At 48.1% G+C, this 16,231-nt stretch overlaps 1 protein-coding gene across 1 annotated transcript in view; it reads left to right on the top strand.

Moving 5' to 3' along the window:
• The first annotated feature begins 2,398 nt into the window (after positions 1-2,398).
• Positions 2,399-16,231, top strand: part of FBXO10 (F-box protein 10) — a 53,528-nt gene continuing 39,695 nt past the window's right edge. The window contains exons 1-2 of the mRNA XM_077816510.1: positions 2,399-2,983; positions 5,467-6,324. Coding sequence (XP_077672636.1) covers positions 2,399-2,983; positions 5,467-6,324 — 1,443 coding nt within the window. The remainder of the gene's footprint in view (positions 2,984-5,466; positions 6,325-16,231) is intronic.

Consider the following 16,231-nt stretch of genomic DNA (forward strand, 5'->3'; position numbering starts at 1 on the left):
GTCATTTTACGTCATCACTTTGCAGAGTGCCACAGCACTTCATGCAAACGGTTCAGTGTTCTCCTGGTAAATACACTCTCGTCAAGCCCTGGATTTCACTCCTTCCTTCAGTTGTCTGCTGTGACCTTCTGCAGACAGCGCCTTCCACACAGAGATTTTCCTGCTTCCCTAAACCCAAATGCCTTTCATTTCTGAGTGTGAGGTACAATGCTACCTCTTCCTCTGTTTGATTTATTTTACAGCACAGGGGATTATTGTGCTGGCAGGATCTATAGAGCCAGGTAGTCCTTTTTATCCCCCACTCCCCTTTCCTGGGAGTCCTGAAGCAGCAGGATAGAAATGAAAAGCAATGCTTACCACCCTGGGCATCCTAGAGTGACCAAGGTGCATCTGAAGAATTTAATGAGTGTTACAGACTACAAGCCTAAAATTCAGCCCTGTTTGTGCTGAGATTCTAAGAGCTGCCTGGATGTGACAGGACAGAGTCACTCATCTCACACAACATCTCAAGAGATGTCAAGCCACAGGGCTGAATAGCAGAGCCTTTAACCAGCCAGGTTTCAGAGTGACAGCCGTGTTAGTCTGTATTCGCAAAAAGAAAAGGAGTACTTGTGGCACCTTAGAGACTAACCAATTTATTTGAGCATAAGCTTTCGTGAGCTACAGCTCACTTCATCGGATGCATACTGTGGAAAGTGTAGAAGATCTTTTTATACACACAAAGCATGAAAAAATACCTCCCCCCACCCCACTCTCCTGCTAGTAATAGCCCATCCAAAGTGATCACTCTCCTTATAATGTGTATGATAATTAAGTTGGGCCATTTCCAGCACAAATCCAGGTTTTCTCACCCCCCCCCCACAAACCCACTCTCCTGCTGGTAATAGCTTATCTAAAGTGACCACTCTCCTTACAATGTGTATGATAATCAAGGTGGGCCATTTCCAGCACAAATCCAGGGTTTAACAAGAACGTCTGGGGGGGGAGGGGGTGTAGGAAAAAACAAGGGGAAATAGGTTACCTTGCATAATGACTTAGCCACTCCCAGTCTCTATTCAAGCCTAATGGCCCAACTTAATTATCATACACATTGTAAGGAGAGTGATCACTTTGGATGGGCTATTACCAGCAGGAGAGTGGGGTGGGGGGAGGTATTTTTTCATGCTTTGTGTGTATAGAAAGATCTTCTACACTTTTCACAGTATGCTTCCGATGAAGTGAGCTGTAGCTCACGAAAGCTTATGCACAAATAAATTGGTTAGTCTCTAAAGTGCCACAAGTACTCCTTTTCTTTTAACCAGCCAGTAAGTCAGCTTGCTACAGAGGGATAACGGAAGCGTGTTTCATGCTTCCAGAATCCCTATGGGTCTCGGAGTAGCAGGGATTTATTTTTTAAATCTTGGGAGGGCTAAATATCCAGCTCTGTAAGGATCTTGCTGCTCACGAAGAGGCAGCTATATTCTGTAGGGGAAGATCTACTGTCTTCCCATGCCTGACAGCTGAGTACCCAAACTATGCCCTAGAGGAGCAGTCTTCAAAGCCCCACAGTTCTAAACACCCAGTCAACTTAAAAAATTCAACCTTGTCCTTTGGCTAGCTGAGCAGCCGGCAGCATGGGTAGAACGTGAGGATCAGGAGGATGCAACCCATGACCACCCTGATCCTCCTTTAGACCTATAAGGGCAGGTTCAGCCTCTGAAATAGCCTGTCCTAATTTGTGCCTCCTCCTGCCCACAGCCTGTAGGGGATTTGCAGCAGCCCCCGGTCTGTCTCCCGAAACACCCATCTGCTGAAGACACCCTGTGCCCGTGCTGTTTGGGTTGTTATACCTGTCCCTTTGCACTGGTGTAGATGGTCACAGGGCAACACGGAGTCTGGCCCAGAGAACAGGCGTACCTGATTGGTTCTTGGTCTCCAGGTCACCCGCTCCAGGGGCCCATCGGCTGCTAGGTATGGTTGTTGTTTTTTACATCAGTGCCCAGTGGCTATGAAAGGCCATCATTCTGGTCGGGTGGCACCGGGCTCTGCCTTGGCACTGGTGTAGTTGCCCACATGAGGCGCCGGGCCGTGCTGAATGAGGCCCCTGATGTGCATTGAAGCCTTGACTTGGATTCTGCAGGGAGTGAGTTGTTGGTGCTCTGCACAGCCATCCAGGCAGGTTGGGTTCACTTTTCAGTCCTGGCCCCTCTCTCTGGGTCAGCAGGGGCCAGGAGAAGGGCAAAGGCAGCACAGCCAGCCCTTGAGGGGGGGTGGAGCTAGTGGTTGCAGAACAAACCCAGTGGACATCTACAGGGAATGAAGTGAGACTGAGGCCACAGGAAGGAACTGTCACAGGTCTAACCAATGCCTGCCTTTGATGGTCTAACGCCTGTCTGTGTCCCACTGTTGCTAGGTGACGATGGAGGTCAGTGGTCTCCCGGTGGAGTTGTGGCGCCTGATTTTATCCTACTTGCGTCTGCCCGACCTTGGCCGCTGCAGTCTCGTTTGCCGAGCTTGGTGCGAGCTGATCCTCAGTTTGGATAACACCCGATGGCGCCAGCTGTGCCTTGGCTGCATTGAATGCAGACACCCGAACTGGCCCAACCAGCCTGATGTGGAGCCCCAGTCCTGGCGGGAAGCCTTCAAACAGCACTACGTTGCCTCAAAAACCTGGACCAAAAACGCCCAGGACTTTGAGTCCTCCAACTGCTTCTACTTGTTCCGAAGGAAGAAGGACCGCCATGTCCTCCGCGTTGGGCAGGGCTGCGAGTTCGATACCCTCCGAGCCGCCTTGGCCTCGGCCGACGTCTACGACCGGATCGTGCTGCTGCCGGGGGTATACGAAGAGCAGAGCGAGATCATCCTCAAGGTGCCAGTGGAGATCGTGGGGCAGGGGAAGCTAGGAGATGTGGCCCTGCTGGTCAGCATTGATCAGCACTGCCCAACCACTCGCCTGTGCAACGTGGTCTTTATGCCAGCCTGGTTCACCCCCATTGTATACAAGGTGGGTCTGAAACTCTCACAATGGGTGTCGTTAGGGCGTTCGAGGTGGCCCTGGCTGGAGATGGGACATGGGGGGGTGTGGGGGTGGGACGATGCTCTGAGGCGGCACTGAGCATTCTCTTCTTTGGCCGGCTGGTTCTTGCTCTCATGCTCAGGGTCTAACTGGTCGCCATATGTGGGGTTGGGAAGGAATTTCCCGCCGGGTCAGGACCTGGAAGGGTTTTTGCCTTCCTTTGCAGCTTGGAGTGTGGGGCATCTGGGTGAATCTCAGTAAATCAGTTCCCTGCCATTGCAGGACTTTGAGCGCCGGTGCACCTCAGTCCCTCCTGTTCTCTGCCTATGGCTCACAGTAGTTTAGTCTCCTGATGGCTGTAATACTTTGATCTAATTCTGGTTGTTGGATTTAGTGTGCGGGTGCTGGGTGGTATTTGTGGTCTGTGAGATGCAGGTCAGACTGGTCCCTATGACATGTCTTCCTGGAGGATGCACACACATGATATCATTCATGCTCTTTTTTAGTAGTGTTACCAAGGCTTGGAGAAGTCAGGACTCCTGAATTCTCTTTTTGGCATGGTAGCTGTTTGACCTTGCCCATGTCACCTTGAGGCCTGGTCCAGATATTTGTACTCCCTGAAGCCAATCGGGCTACTCGAGGCGCAGCTATGGGAGTAAAAGTTTGAAAATCTGACCTCTTGCCTCTAGAGCTTTGCCTCAGTTGAGCTGTGTGTAAAATGGAAACCTACCTTACAGGAGTAGTGGAACTCTGTTGTTTTTACAAATAATTTAATTATCTACTTCATTTAACTTAATTGTTTTTAAAATGCTCAGAGGAAAAGTGCTATACAAGTATTAAAAGGAAAAACTGTCAGGGTAAAAAAAAATCGTATTTAATAAACAATAGATTTCCTGCTCTGTGTTTGTTTAGATTATTGAAACACAGATTAATTTACTCTTCACTGTTGCATGCTGTTTAGTGACGTTGTACATTTCTCTCAGCCTCCACAATGAAAGTAGATACATTTCCCTTTCATTGATCGTCAGTTTTGCTTTCTGGATCATAATCAGCTCAACGCTTCAGCATTTGGATTGCAGACAGTGAATGGAGAATGTTTCCTTCCAAATAAGCCCATTTCCCATTGGTGTTTTTATTTTAAAAAGAAGATGGAGCCATGAATTGAGCTTAGATTTTGCAAAAGCTTTTACAAAATAATTTGTTTAGCCTGAAATTGACTTGACAGTGTCCCTTTTAAGTAGCTTTAAAAAAAGAGGAGGGGTAAAGATGTAGGTGTTAAATGCACGATCTAGCTGATCTCTCACTAAAATACTGCAATGTTCTTCATTTGTTTATCTTAGCGCTTTGATTTGAAAGTCTGCTCCTTTACCCTGGGAATGTGCAATGTGTGGCTGACGAAGAAAAGGTCAGGTATAAAAATTGGAGAGTTGTGCAAAATGATTCCTGTGGCCTGGGAGCTCCTGTTCCCAGTCACTGATTGTATCTTCTTATCGAAATCTCTCCCACTATTTGGGGACCACTGTACCAGACCCCTGTGGGTCATGGCTCATGTATGTTGTCAGTGCAAGGTGGGGACACTGACACTGCGTGTCTCATACTTGTTGTGGGGATAAGCAGAGAGCTTTATAGCACCTCCTGTAGGAGAGTCCTGTCTTTTCTCACCACAAGGTATATAAAGATTACTGAGGCTGATCTCCAAGGCTTTCTGCACACAGGCTATGCTGGTTTGTGTCACAAAGCCTCCCGAGCCATGGAAGGGACAGCTGACGACATGACAGATGTCAGCAATCCAGCGCCACGTTCACATGGACAACAGTGAAGAGTGAATGAAGTTTCCAGTGCTAAGGCAAATCTCCCTGCCTAACGGTGACCCATAGATGTGTGAGAGAAACATTTAACTTCCTTGCAGAATGCTTGGGACCTGGCATACAACAGATGGAGCATGTGTGATAGTATGTAGAGCAGATGCTGTATGTGCTCCTGGTACATTCATAAATATTAAGGCAAGAAGAGGCCATTAGGATGTCTAGTCCAACCTCCTCTATATCACTGGCTATTACATTTCACCCGCTTACGCCTGTACTGAGCCCAGCAACTTGTGTAAAAAAGGCTGACAACAACTAAAACTGCCAAGGGTAGGGACCAGCTCATAGTAGATGGATGTTGCTCAGTTCAATGGTCACAACAGGTCATGTTGAGCCACCTAGTTGATGGGATGTGGCAGCTGGAGCATGCCATGCTATCTAGCATCATAAAGGTAACTGATTGAGATTGGGGCAGTTAAATGCATGGACTCTTGGTGCAGAAGCCAATGGGTGTCAGTTACCCATGACACATGCCAGTTCCTTGTGCCACTAGATGTGTGTGTTTTGGAGGGGGAATGGTTTGAGAAGTGGAATGGGACATAATGGTATCCCCAGGAATGTGAGTTATTTTTGTATTTATTTTGTCTCATGATCATTCTTCTCCAGACAACCTCTGGCCACGTCCAGTTCGACAACTGCAACTTTGAGAATGGGCAGCTGCAGATCCACGCCCCGGGGACATGCCAGGTGAAGTTCTGCACCTTCAATCAGTCCAACATCCATTTCCACAGCGTGGCCCTGGGGGTCCTGGAAAACTGTGAGTTCACTGGCAGCGAAAACGCCTCTGTCACCATAGAGGGCATCCCTTCCTCTGAGAGGAACTGGGCCTGCAAACACCTAACCACACTGGCCAAGTCCCACTGCGTGTTGTTACAGGCATCAGACCCTGCGCTTTGCAACGCGTCGAAGCAGGGCGGCTGGGGCGGTCCGCCAGCGAGGAACTTAAGGACCTGTGAGATCGTGGTGGGTGGGGACCAAAATAATTTACTTCCTGCTTCCAAGACTCAGCTGGTGCTTGAAAAAGCAGGTGAGAGAGAGGCTGAAGTTAATGGCAAACTTTATACAGCAAAGGAGGGGGAAGCCATGACCCTGGAGACAGACTCTAGTGATGGTGAGCTGAGCACGAGCAGTGAGAATGAGGAAGATGACCGGTCGATGTACAAACTGTCCTATCGGGCCCACGGTCTGAGCCACATGCTGGCCCACGTGATCCACAGCAGGCCGCAAACCAATGGGCTCACCGCCCTGCAGAGGGACCTGGAGCTCAAAACTCTGCAGCAGGAGCTGCAGAGGGACAAGGAGGCCCAGTCTCTTGCCAGCTCTCTGCAAGGATGCCTCATTCGGAAGTGCCTGTTCAGGGACGGGAAAGGTGGGGTCTTTGTCTGCTCGCAAGGGCGAGCCAAGCTGGAAGGGAGCGTCTTCAGGGAGCTGACCTATGCCGTGCGGTGCATACAGAACAGCAAGGTGCTGTACAGGCTGGTAATGAAACCCTCCCACCCGCCTGGGGTTTCAGTTGGCAGAGCCTACAGGCCACATTGTTAACCAGCCTCATTCTTTGCACCTGCACTTAAAGTGTGGGTGCAAATGAAAGCACTTAGATGTCTGCTTGATTGTACCTTCAGATCAAGTCGTTAGACATCCAAGTGCTGTCAGGTCTGGAGGCATCTGACTCTCCCTGCAAAGTTAGAGGCTCGATGGAGACCCCTTTAAAAATGTGGTGCTATCAGTCAGCATTTCCAAGTACATCTGTGAACATGCTGAACGTGCCAAGGGGCCACCCAGTTAGCAACGTAGGAACACAGGAATTGCCAGACTGGATCAGAGTGTGGTCCGTCTAGCCCAGTGTCCCACCGCTGACAACAGCCAGTACCACCTGCTTCAGAGGAACGTGCAAGAAACTCTACAGTAGGTAGCGAGGAAGTAACCTGCTCAAAGAGACAGTTCCTTCCTAACCTCCGATAGCGGGAGGCTGAAGCATAAAGGTGTATACCCCTTTATCAGCATAGATTTGTAAAGTGGCCCTGTGCTCTATGCATGCTAAAGAGTTCAGAATGTCGAAAAATTAATATCCCTTCAGAAAGGATGTAGGAAATGAAATTCACCAAAACCCCCCCACAAACCAATTCAGACTATCAGAAAATACTTCCCGACAGTGAGCTCTCGTGGAGGGATACTGGTGTAAAGGAGTGAAGGATCAGGTCTTGGTTTAGTATACGGGGAGTATAAGATTTCTGATGCGCTTAACTATTCATGTCCTTGCTCTCAAGTGCTTGGTTCTGTCCCTGTTCGCACTTAGCAACCGTAACTGGTTTTCTCAAATGAAATGCGTTTGCCATGGTACCTGTGATTAGTTTTGGGTCCTAACTGTTCCACCGAAAGCTGACCTGAAGCTAAATGGTCAAGATGATTGTAGCGCTGTAGACACCATGTGGAACAGGTGCTTATCCCTACAGCAGCATGCAGGAGAGGTGAATGTCTGAGAGGTAGCCCTCAGCTCTTGGCAGTTCGCAATTTTGGGCAGGAACAAGAAGTCTCCCACACAGTGGGGTGGTGACACGCATGTTGTCTAGGCCACAGGCTTGGAAACGTTTGTTTCTTAGCAATAAGGACGTGGAAAGGGCACATGAACTGAACTGAACCATAGCATTAAACACTCAGAGGAGGGCTACTGCAAGCTGATTGGCTGCACTAGTGAGCGAGGCACTAGGGGGGAGATTACATTCATTATATAACGATGCTTCCCAGATGAAATGCTTTGCAATGGCACCTGGCAGTGTCCTCATCTTCCCTTCCAAGTCATTAATTCCACCCATCTGCTTATAGGGAAAGAGATTTTAATTAGTTTTTAAGGCAACAGCTAGCTCTAACACCTACCCCCTTCACCACAAACATATCGTAATTCTGGTAGATCCTAAACAAGTGATCTTACAAATTAGGAATGGGAAGGATCATTTATGTCACTTAGAGCATTCTCCAGCCAGGACAGCAGCATATGCTCTAGTGCTGTGCTCAGCCGTGTGTTAAAACGTCTTTCACGTTATCGCTTCCATTACTTGAAATCTGATAGATTAGTATCAAAACATGGGAGATTTGCACGAGAAACAAATCTCTGCATGCAAATGGCGAATGTGTATCAGGGCCTTATCCAAAGGCAATTACAGCCTGTGAAGACTTTCCACAGGCTTGAGAGGGCTTTGGTTCGGGTCCTGGTGTAGTAACTTGGGCTCTAGTGAAGCAAACACTTACACAGCGCATAACTGTGCTAATGCAAGTAGCCCCATTGGGGCAGGGAATGGAAACAGGAAGGATGGAAATACCTAGGCTGGAGGTGGAACTGTTGTGGTGAAAACTGGTCAGAATTTAGCATTTGGGTTATCACCCCTTGTGACACTTTCTCGCAGTGCCCAGGACTGAGGGGCAGGTTTGCTGAGTTGGAAAATGAAGGGGAGAGGCAGGCAGTAACAGAAGGGAAGAGTGGCTAGTTCTGCAAGACAAGGGGAAGAGTCAATGGATTTCAGAGCCTCTGGAGGACAGAGGATGACTCTCAGAAGTTTGCAAGTGAGAACAGAAGACAAGAGGACTTGCAGTCAGAAAAAACAGAAGGTGGAAGGCTGGAGAATCGCACCATCACCAGGAAGAGGCAGGTCCATGTGATTGTGGATTCCCTGCGAAGAAGAACAGACAGGCCTGTCACCAGAGCTGATGCGGAGAACAGAAGGGTGCGCTTGTAACCCACACACCTTCTGGGCATGGTGCTCTGTCCCATCTAGTGGCACTGGGACCACTTAAAGAGAGAGATAGCTAAGGCTGTAGAGCAGACTCATTTTAACAGCCAGTTGGCTTTTCACTCATGCAGTAGAAGCCCATGCACTAAGCTCCGGAGGCCCCGGGTTCAATCCCACCTGCCGACGACCGGGAAGCTAAGATATGGGATGTGGACCTGAGGCTGAAGAGGATCCTAATGGGAGCTGGAAAGAATCCACTGATTGTCCTTCATGCAGGAACAAATGATGCTGCGATGCTTCAAGGGAGACTCTGCCAGGCTGGGGAAGATGCTTAAAGAAATGGAGGCTGAGATGATCTTCAGTGGGATTCTACCTGTCCCTGGGGGAGGAGAACGAAGGCGAGACAAGATGATGAAGATCAACAGATGGCTCAGGCAGTGGTGCCATAGGGAGGGCTTTGGGATGTTTGACTACTGGGAGGCATTCATGGGCAGGGGACTGTTCTCATGGGATGGACTCCCCCTGAGTAGGGAGGGAAATAGACTTCGAGGAAGGTGGCACAACTGATTAAACTAGGAGTTCAGGGGAGATTGTTGGGAGATGCTCCTCTCATCTCCATGCCTGAATCTAATATTGAGCAGGAAGCAAATCAAGTGAAAGGGGACACGGCAATGGAGAAAGGAACAGAGGGTAGGAGAATGGAGATCAAGAGGAAAGGCAGTGCCAGTAGCACTGACAGTAACAGTCAGATAGGCGATACGGGCAGCAGGATTACTCTGTTTAATCGGGTGAGGAATCTGGGCAAAGCCAAGCACAAATAGCTAAGATGTGTGTACACCCATGTGAGGGGTGTGGGTAACAAAATGCAGGAACTAGAACTACTGGTGCAAGAAGTGAGAGCAGATGATATAGGGATAACATAAATATGGTGGAATAGTTGTCATGACTGGAGTACGGGTATTGAAGGGCATGTGCTGTTCAGGAAAGACAGAAATAAAGGTAAAGGTGGTGGAGTAGCATTGTATATCAATGATGAGGCAGTTAGAAGTGATGGAATGGATAAAACTGAATCTGTTTGGGTCAGAATCACTTTGGGGAGGAAAGGTAACAGAGGCTCCTCTGGGAGAGTGCTTGGGGTCTGCTATAGACTCCCAGGATCTGATCTGGATATGGATAGAGACCTCTTTAAAATATTTGTAATGAAATAAGCACTACTGGGAATTGTGTGATTATGGGGGACTTTAATTTCCCAGATATAGATGGGAGGACAAGTGCTACTAAGTATGGTAGGGCCCAGACTTTTTCAGTTATGATCGCTGAGAGATTTCTTCACCAAATAGTTGCCAAACCGACAAGAGGTGATGCCATTTTAGAGTTTGTGTTGATAAGTAGTGAGGACCTCATAGAAGAATTGGTTGTAGGGGACAACATTGGTTCGAGTGATTGAGTTAATTCAGTTTAAACTCAATGGAAGGATCAACAAAAATAGGTCTGCAACTTGATTTCAAAGGGAAAACTTTATAAAATTAGGGGAATTAGGGAAGTGGACTGGACTGATGAACTCAAGGATCTGAATGTGGAGGAGGCTTAGAATTAGTTTCTGCAACTTTAACTTAAAGTATCTAAAGTCTGCATCCCAAGCAAGGGGAAAAAAATCAGAGGGAAGGGTTGCAGACCAAACTGGATGAACGAGCATCAAAGATAGGTGATTAAGAGAAAGCAGAATGCCTACAAGGAATGGAAGATGGGTTGGATCAGCAAGGGAAGCCACCTCTGGGAGGTGAGACTGCGTAGGGAAAAAGTGAAAACTGCCAAAAGCCAAGTGGAATTGGACCTTGCGAAGGGAATTAAAACCAATAGTAAAAGGTTTTATAGCCATATGAATAAAAAGAAAATAAGGAAAGAGGAACTGGGACTATTAAACCCGAGGATCGGGTGGAGATTAAAGATAATCTAGGCATAGCCCAACACCTAACCAAATATTTTTCCTCAGTTTTTAATAAGGATAATGAGGTGCTTGGACAGTGGCTAATGGGAACAAGGATGTGGAAATAGAAATTATTACATTTGAGGTGGAAGCCAAACTCAAGCAGTTTAATGGAACCAAATCAGGGACTCCAGAAAATCTCTATCCAAGACTATTAAAGGAATGGGCATATGAAATTGCAAGCCCAATAGCAAGGATTTTTAATGAATCTGTACTCTCAGATGACTGGCAAATTGTTAATATAGTACCTATATTTAAGAAATGGGGAGGGGGGAAGTGATCTGGAAAAGTTTGACTTCAATTGTATGCAAGGTCTTAGAACAAATTTTGAAAGAGAGAGTAGTTAAGGACATAGAGGTGAATGGTAATTGGGATAAAATACAACATGGTTTTACAAAAGGTAGGTCGTGTCGGACCAACCTGATCTCGGTCTTTGAGACTATCCCAGTTTTTTAGACAAAGGAAATGCAGTAGCTTTAATCTACTGGGATGTCAGGAAAACATCTGATACAATTCCACATGGGAAATTATTTAGTTGGAGAAGATGGGGGTTAATATGCAAATTGAAAGGTAGATAAGGAATTGGTTGAAGGGGAGACAACAGTGGGTCACACTGAAAGGTGAACTTCCAGGCTAGAGGGAGGTTACTAGTGGAGATCCTCAAGGATTGGTCTAGGGACCAATTTTAATTCTCATTTTCATTCATAACCTTGGCACAAAAAGTGGGAGTGTGCTAATAAAATCTGCAGGTGATACGAAGTTGGGACATATTGCCAATATGGATGTCAGCTCCCTAATGCCTCCAGCCTTTCAGACGCTCAAGCTCTCTTCTGAGGGCTGGGCCAGCCTCAGCTCTGCTTTGCCGGCCGTACCCCAGTCCCCCAAACTCCTTCAGAGCAGCCTCCAGTAGTGTCCAGCCCCTGTCTCGGGACACTCACGGCAATTACCAGGGAAGGTGTCCCCAGAGAGACAACACCCCCACGAGCTTATTTGATTCAGCTGAGGATCAGCCCCAGTGTAACACCACAGCACTGCAATCTATTGATTGTGAAAACACATCTGGCCCTTTGTTACTAAGTATGTGTTTTTAAGAGACAGTGAGCGAGGATAAGAACAGGTTACAAAGAAAACAGAAGGTATCACATGCTTCTTACAGTCTGAACTTAACTTTAACAGGCTAAAATCCTTGTCTCACCTAAAGCACTAGTGTCCATGACTAGGATCCTGCTTTGAAGAATGAAAACAGCGCTGTCCTTTGTGCTGCCTCAGTGAAGGATGACAGAATGTCATTTTGCTTCTCCGTACATTTCCAAACTCTGTGTCCACTCCCTCCACCTCTCCCCCAAAAGGCAGGATGACCCTTGTGGTTCCCTTCCTGGGGTGCTGGCTCCAAGGTGTCTTCCTCTCCTCCTGCACTAATTTGCTCTTGTGGATTTCTTCTCGGCCTGGCATCTGAGACCATTCGCTTCCAGTTCATTTTCTGAGCTTGATTTGAATTGATTGCCTAATCCCCATTCAGTTTGCTGTGTCCTGTCATTGCTCTTGGAGAGAACGTGCAAGGCTAGAAATTAGCCTGTCTGGCTCCACAGGACTGGCTATTTGAAGTGGATGAAATCTTTTAGCTTTAGAACTCGGAAGCTGTACAATAAAATCCCTGCCCCGTTTCCTCTTATTACAGAGCTACAGTGACATGATTCTTATCTAAAACAGCTTCCCTCTTATCCCCATTGGAACAGCTGGGCCATGTTATTTGCAGCTGAGAGCGTTATATCACAGCTCCAGCAGGCCCCAGCCATACACATACAAAGAGGTATTAGTAACAATAAGGGCCTGATTTAAGGCAGGGAAACTCAGAGTTCAGACTGAAGATGCTTCTTTACAGTTTGTGCTTCATTCATGCCTCTGTGAAGGTTGCGGGAAGGAAACTGGCTGTGTATAGGGAGGGGACAATGGGCCTCGCCCTTGCTCTCGGTTTGATGGTGTTTGCAAACCAGGGAGCATGCCCTGTGGTACTGGGGGAATCTGGCCAGATTCGCTGCTGGAGTAAGTGGGTGCAGCTCCATTGTGCTCAGTGGAGTCTTCTCCCATTTCCAGTGGCAGAGAATTTACCCAGTGGATTGAGGCCTGGGAGAGTCACCCTAGTGCAAAGGGAGATCCTGTGGTGGGACAGTCGCTCCTGTGCCACTCCCCTCTCTGTCGTAACGGGCGTGGCTGGAGGAAAGGGGCAGGCCAGCAACACTCCCCACTATCCAACCTGCAGTTTTGCCACTGCAGACTGTTAGCGGCTGATGTAAATTAGAGCATCCTCTGAGTGAGAACCAGCGGTGCGTCCAGCGGCCCCGAATCAGGGGAGTGCGGCGCTGAGCCGGAGGAAAGCTATGGCAGGCGAGCCTCCTGACACAGGTGCAGGCCCAGGCCAGCTGAGCTCTTCTGTGGCACCTGGCACTAGACAGGGCCCTTTCTGATGCCAGAATGGAAACTGGATTAGCAGTTCTTACTGTGGGCTCTGCTTAGCATAAATTCCCCACTTGAAAGCAAAGACTTTCCAAGCTAAGGCTGCCCACTCTGTTATCAGTGCACTTTACAGTACCTAGTTATTATTCCGTGCTGCATTGTAGGCAATACCGAAGTGCTAGGGTGGGGTGAGGAGCGAAGTATCATCCGTACCTTGTCCTTTGTTGGATTAATGATGATTTCTCTGCTGTCCATCACTATAGCATGGATGAACCAAGGGCCTGATCCAGTGGCCACTGGTGTCCGTGGGATCAGCTCCGCTGACTCTAATGGGCATCGGATCAGAGCCCAGCCCAGCAAAGCCCTTGAACAAGATGCGCAACTTTCAGCAGTGCCCATGCTTAGCTCACAGGATAAGTCTCCCTGTTACCACTGCTCTGCTGAGCAGGGCTTGGCATTCCACGGTGAACTCGCCCTCCCCACCAGGACAGTGGGAAGTGACTAGTCTTGCCAGTCTAGCTCCACGTTTAATTAACAGATTGAATTAAGCACCTTTTTGGAACAAGCAAATAAAGGAAGTGTAATTTAATTACCTTCTGATCCATGTTGTTTATTGAAGTGGGAATATGTGAAAGCAATTTGTAGATTATTTCTCTCTCGTGAACAGACATGGGGCTAGGGGTTCATTTGACTGGAAAGAATTAAATACCATAACTGCAGGAGTACTTAACTACTTGTTTGCTTAAATAAAACAATGCAGCGATTAAAAGGTAATCCGCCTTAATTTTGCTGGGCTGATTCCGCATCTAGATACCAGGTGTTCTGCCTTCTGTGTCGTCTTGTTTAGCAGGTGTACTTTCGCAGCATGCAAATAGTGCATTTGCTGGGCCAAATTCAGGACGGGTGTAAGCAGGCACTGCTCTATTAGTGGAGGGGTGCCCGCTTTTACCAAGTCTGGATTTGGGTCTCTAACTTCAGGGTAGCTCTAATAGCAGGGAAGTGTGCAAGCACGTTGTAAGTTCTGCTTTGTAACTTGACTTCAGAATCACCTCACTCTGGGTGAGAAGCAGCTGATGAAAGCTCGGTGAATGACTCCCTGGTTTGCTGAGCTGTGTTTGTCTGCGTCTCATGAGATCGGTTACCATAGTGTGGCTCTGCTGTAGCTAACAATATCCAACATGTGGTTAAAGTCCATGAAATGTAATCTGGAGCATTAAGCACACACTAGAGGAAGGGCACGGATGAGAAATATTAGTGAAAACGTAGAGCACGTTGTATTCAAGGCTAGTCACCCCTGCTCTGATTTGGCACGATGGAGGACTCTGACCCTAGTGCTTCTCCTGCTCCATCAGCACCTCTCAACCTTGAAGACTGGAGCCCCCAAGAAGCCTCCAGATGAATAGAGTCACGAAGCTGGTACAGGAGAGCCAAGGTTCCAACATCATGACCTTTGTGCAGGTCACCTCGCCTTGATGCACCATCTCCAGGGAGACCTTGGTCAGGATTGCTTTGTGGCTCCACGGTCCAGTTCAGCACTCTGTCTCTCTACTCCGGGTGCGGGCAGAGGGCATTTCTCCTCTCCACCCCTTCCCTGGCTGGGTGCTGCTTCCGTTTGCTCGGCATTCTCCTCACAGCCTCGCTTCTAGGGTCATAGCTGTGCTGGTCTGGGGCCAGTGGCCTCCATCAGAGATACACATGGGGCACCCCCATCACGTTGCCAGATTTTGGGGGGGAGGGGGAGGATTCCATTCCCCCACCCCGAGCCTGATGCACACCCCTTGAGAATGATCCATTTACACGAGCATTGCAAGAGGTGGGTGGGGAGGGGCACAGGCCCATAGGAAGAGACTCCATTTGGCGAGAGACTCAATAATTGTACCCACAGGGACTTAGCCCCTTTTATCCACTGCTCTGGATACAGTCTCCCAGCACCCTAGGTAGGCAGGGACGTGCTCCTACCCTGTCGTATGGGGGAACAGACTGAGGGGCAGAGAGAATGGGGTGACCTCGCCCGGGGTGACACAGCAAGGTCCTATCACAAGAACAGGGGGATGTTCCGCCATGTTAACAGGTGGCAAATTCAACACTGATAAAAAGCACTGTTTTTCGACACAATGCTTCACCTCTAGGGGAACTGGCTGAAGCCAAGAACTTAGCTTGGGGATTGGACTTTTGTGTGGATAACAAGAATATCCAGAGTTATAATTAACACTAAACATTTTGGAAAGGCTGTAAAACCTCCTGCTTCACTCTCCCCAATCTCTAACTATTAGCACTCCGGCTGAGAGCTAATGTGGGGCAGATTATCTCACATTTGCTACTTTGTCCGAAGCTTCTGGCACTGGCCGAGACGGATACTGAACCAGATGGACCTTGGCAATTCCTGTGTTCCTGTGCCTTGCCAAAGGCGGGAATAGCTTTCAGAGTTCCTGAATGGGCACTCTAACCACTAAACCACACATCCTGCCTTTAAAATAAAGGGAGATCATGGACAATGTAAAAAAAATCCCTCCAAATGAGATCTGACTTGACTGTTTTGCAGACAACCCAAAATCTAGTTCTGGGTTTCTGCATGTGGCAGAATGCTCTCGGCAATGTTTGTCATTCACGCCCATCATACTTTATTTTAAACACTGTTATTGTTCCTGTGATGACTGTTTTGTGGGTGTTCGTTTGTTAACTCATCTCCAGAATTGTGCATTGCATCTTGAGTAGAGAGGACCAGGTTTGCTGCTAATTTGCTCTGATGGCATAAAAAGGCCTTAAAGTGTGTGGAAAAATCCCCCCATGGATGCAGCCTGTGCAGGGGTTTCCCTGGTTGGCTTAAGGGCTCTATCTCTGCCCCACCCCAGGCCCTGGCATAGAGAAATGACCTGGGGCATGACCAGAGGGCCCTGCAGTATGGCTTTTCTGTGCCTCCTGGGCTGATAGAGAGCCTTGGGGAGCAGTGCACAAGTTAGAGCAGCCCTGAGGCTTTGTGTCCTGCATGGCCACAGAATGTGGGAAGCACCAAGGTGGCTTGAAACCACCAGCCAAGTGCAGGAGTGGAATAACTGGGGATCAGGCCCAGGATTTTCCAAAAAGAGTCCATTAAAATATTATTTGTGTGTGTGTGGATATTAATAACATCCAGCTCTTCTCACCAATACTTCTCAAAGTGCTTTGCAAAGGAGGTCAGTATCATCCCCATTTTACAGGTGGGGAA

Source organism: Eretmochelys imbricata, chromosome 5 (genome assembly GCF_965152235.1).
Source record: "Eretmochelys imbricata isolate rEreImb1 chromosome 5, rEreImb1.hap1, whole genome shotgun sequence".
Taxonomy (NCBI): domain Eukaryota; kingdom Metazoa; phylum Chordata; order Testudines; family Cheloniidae; genus Eretmochelys; species Eretmochelys imbricata.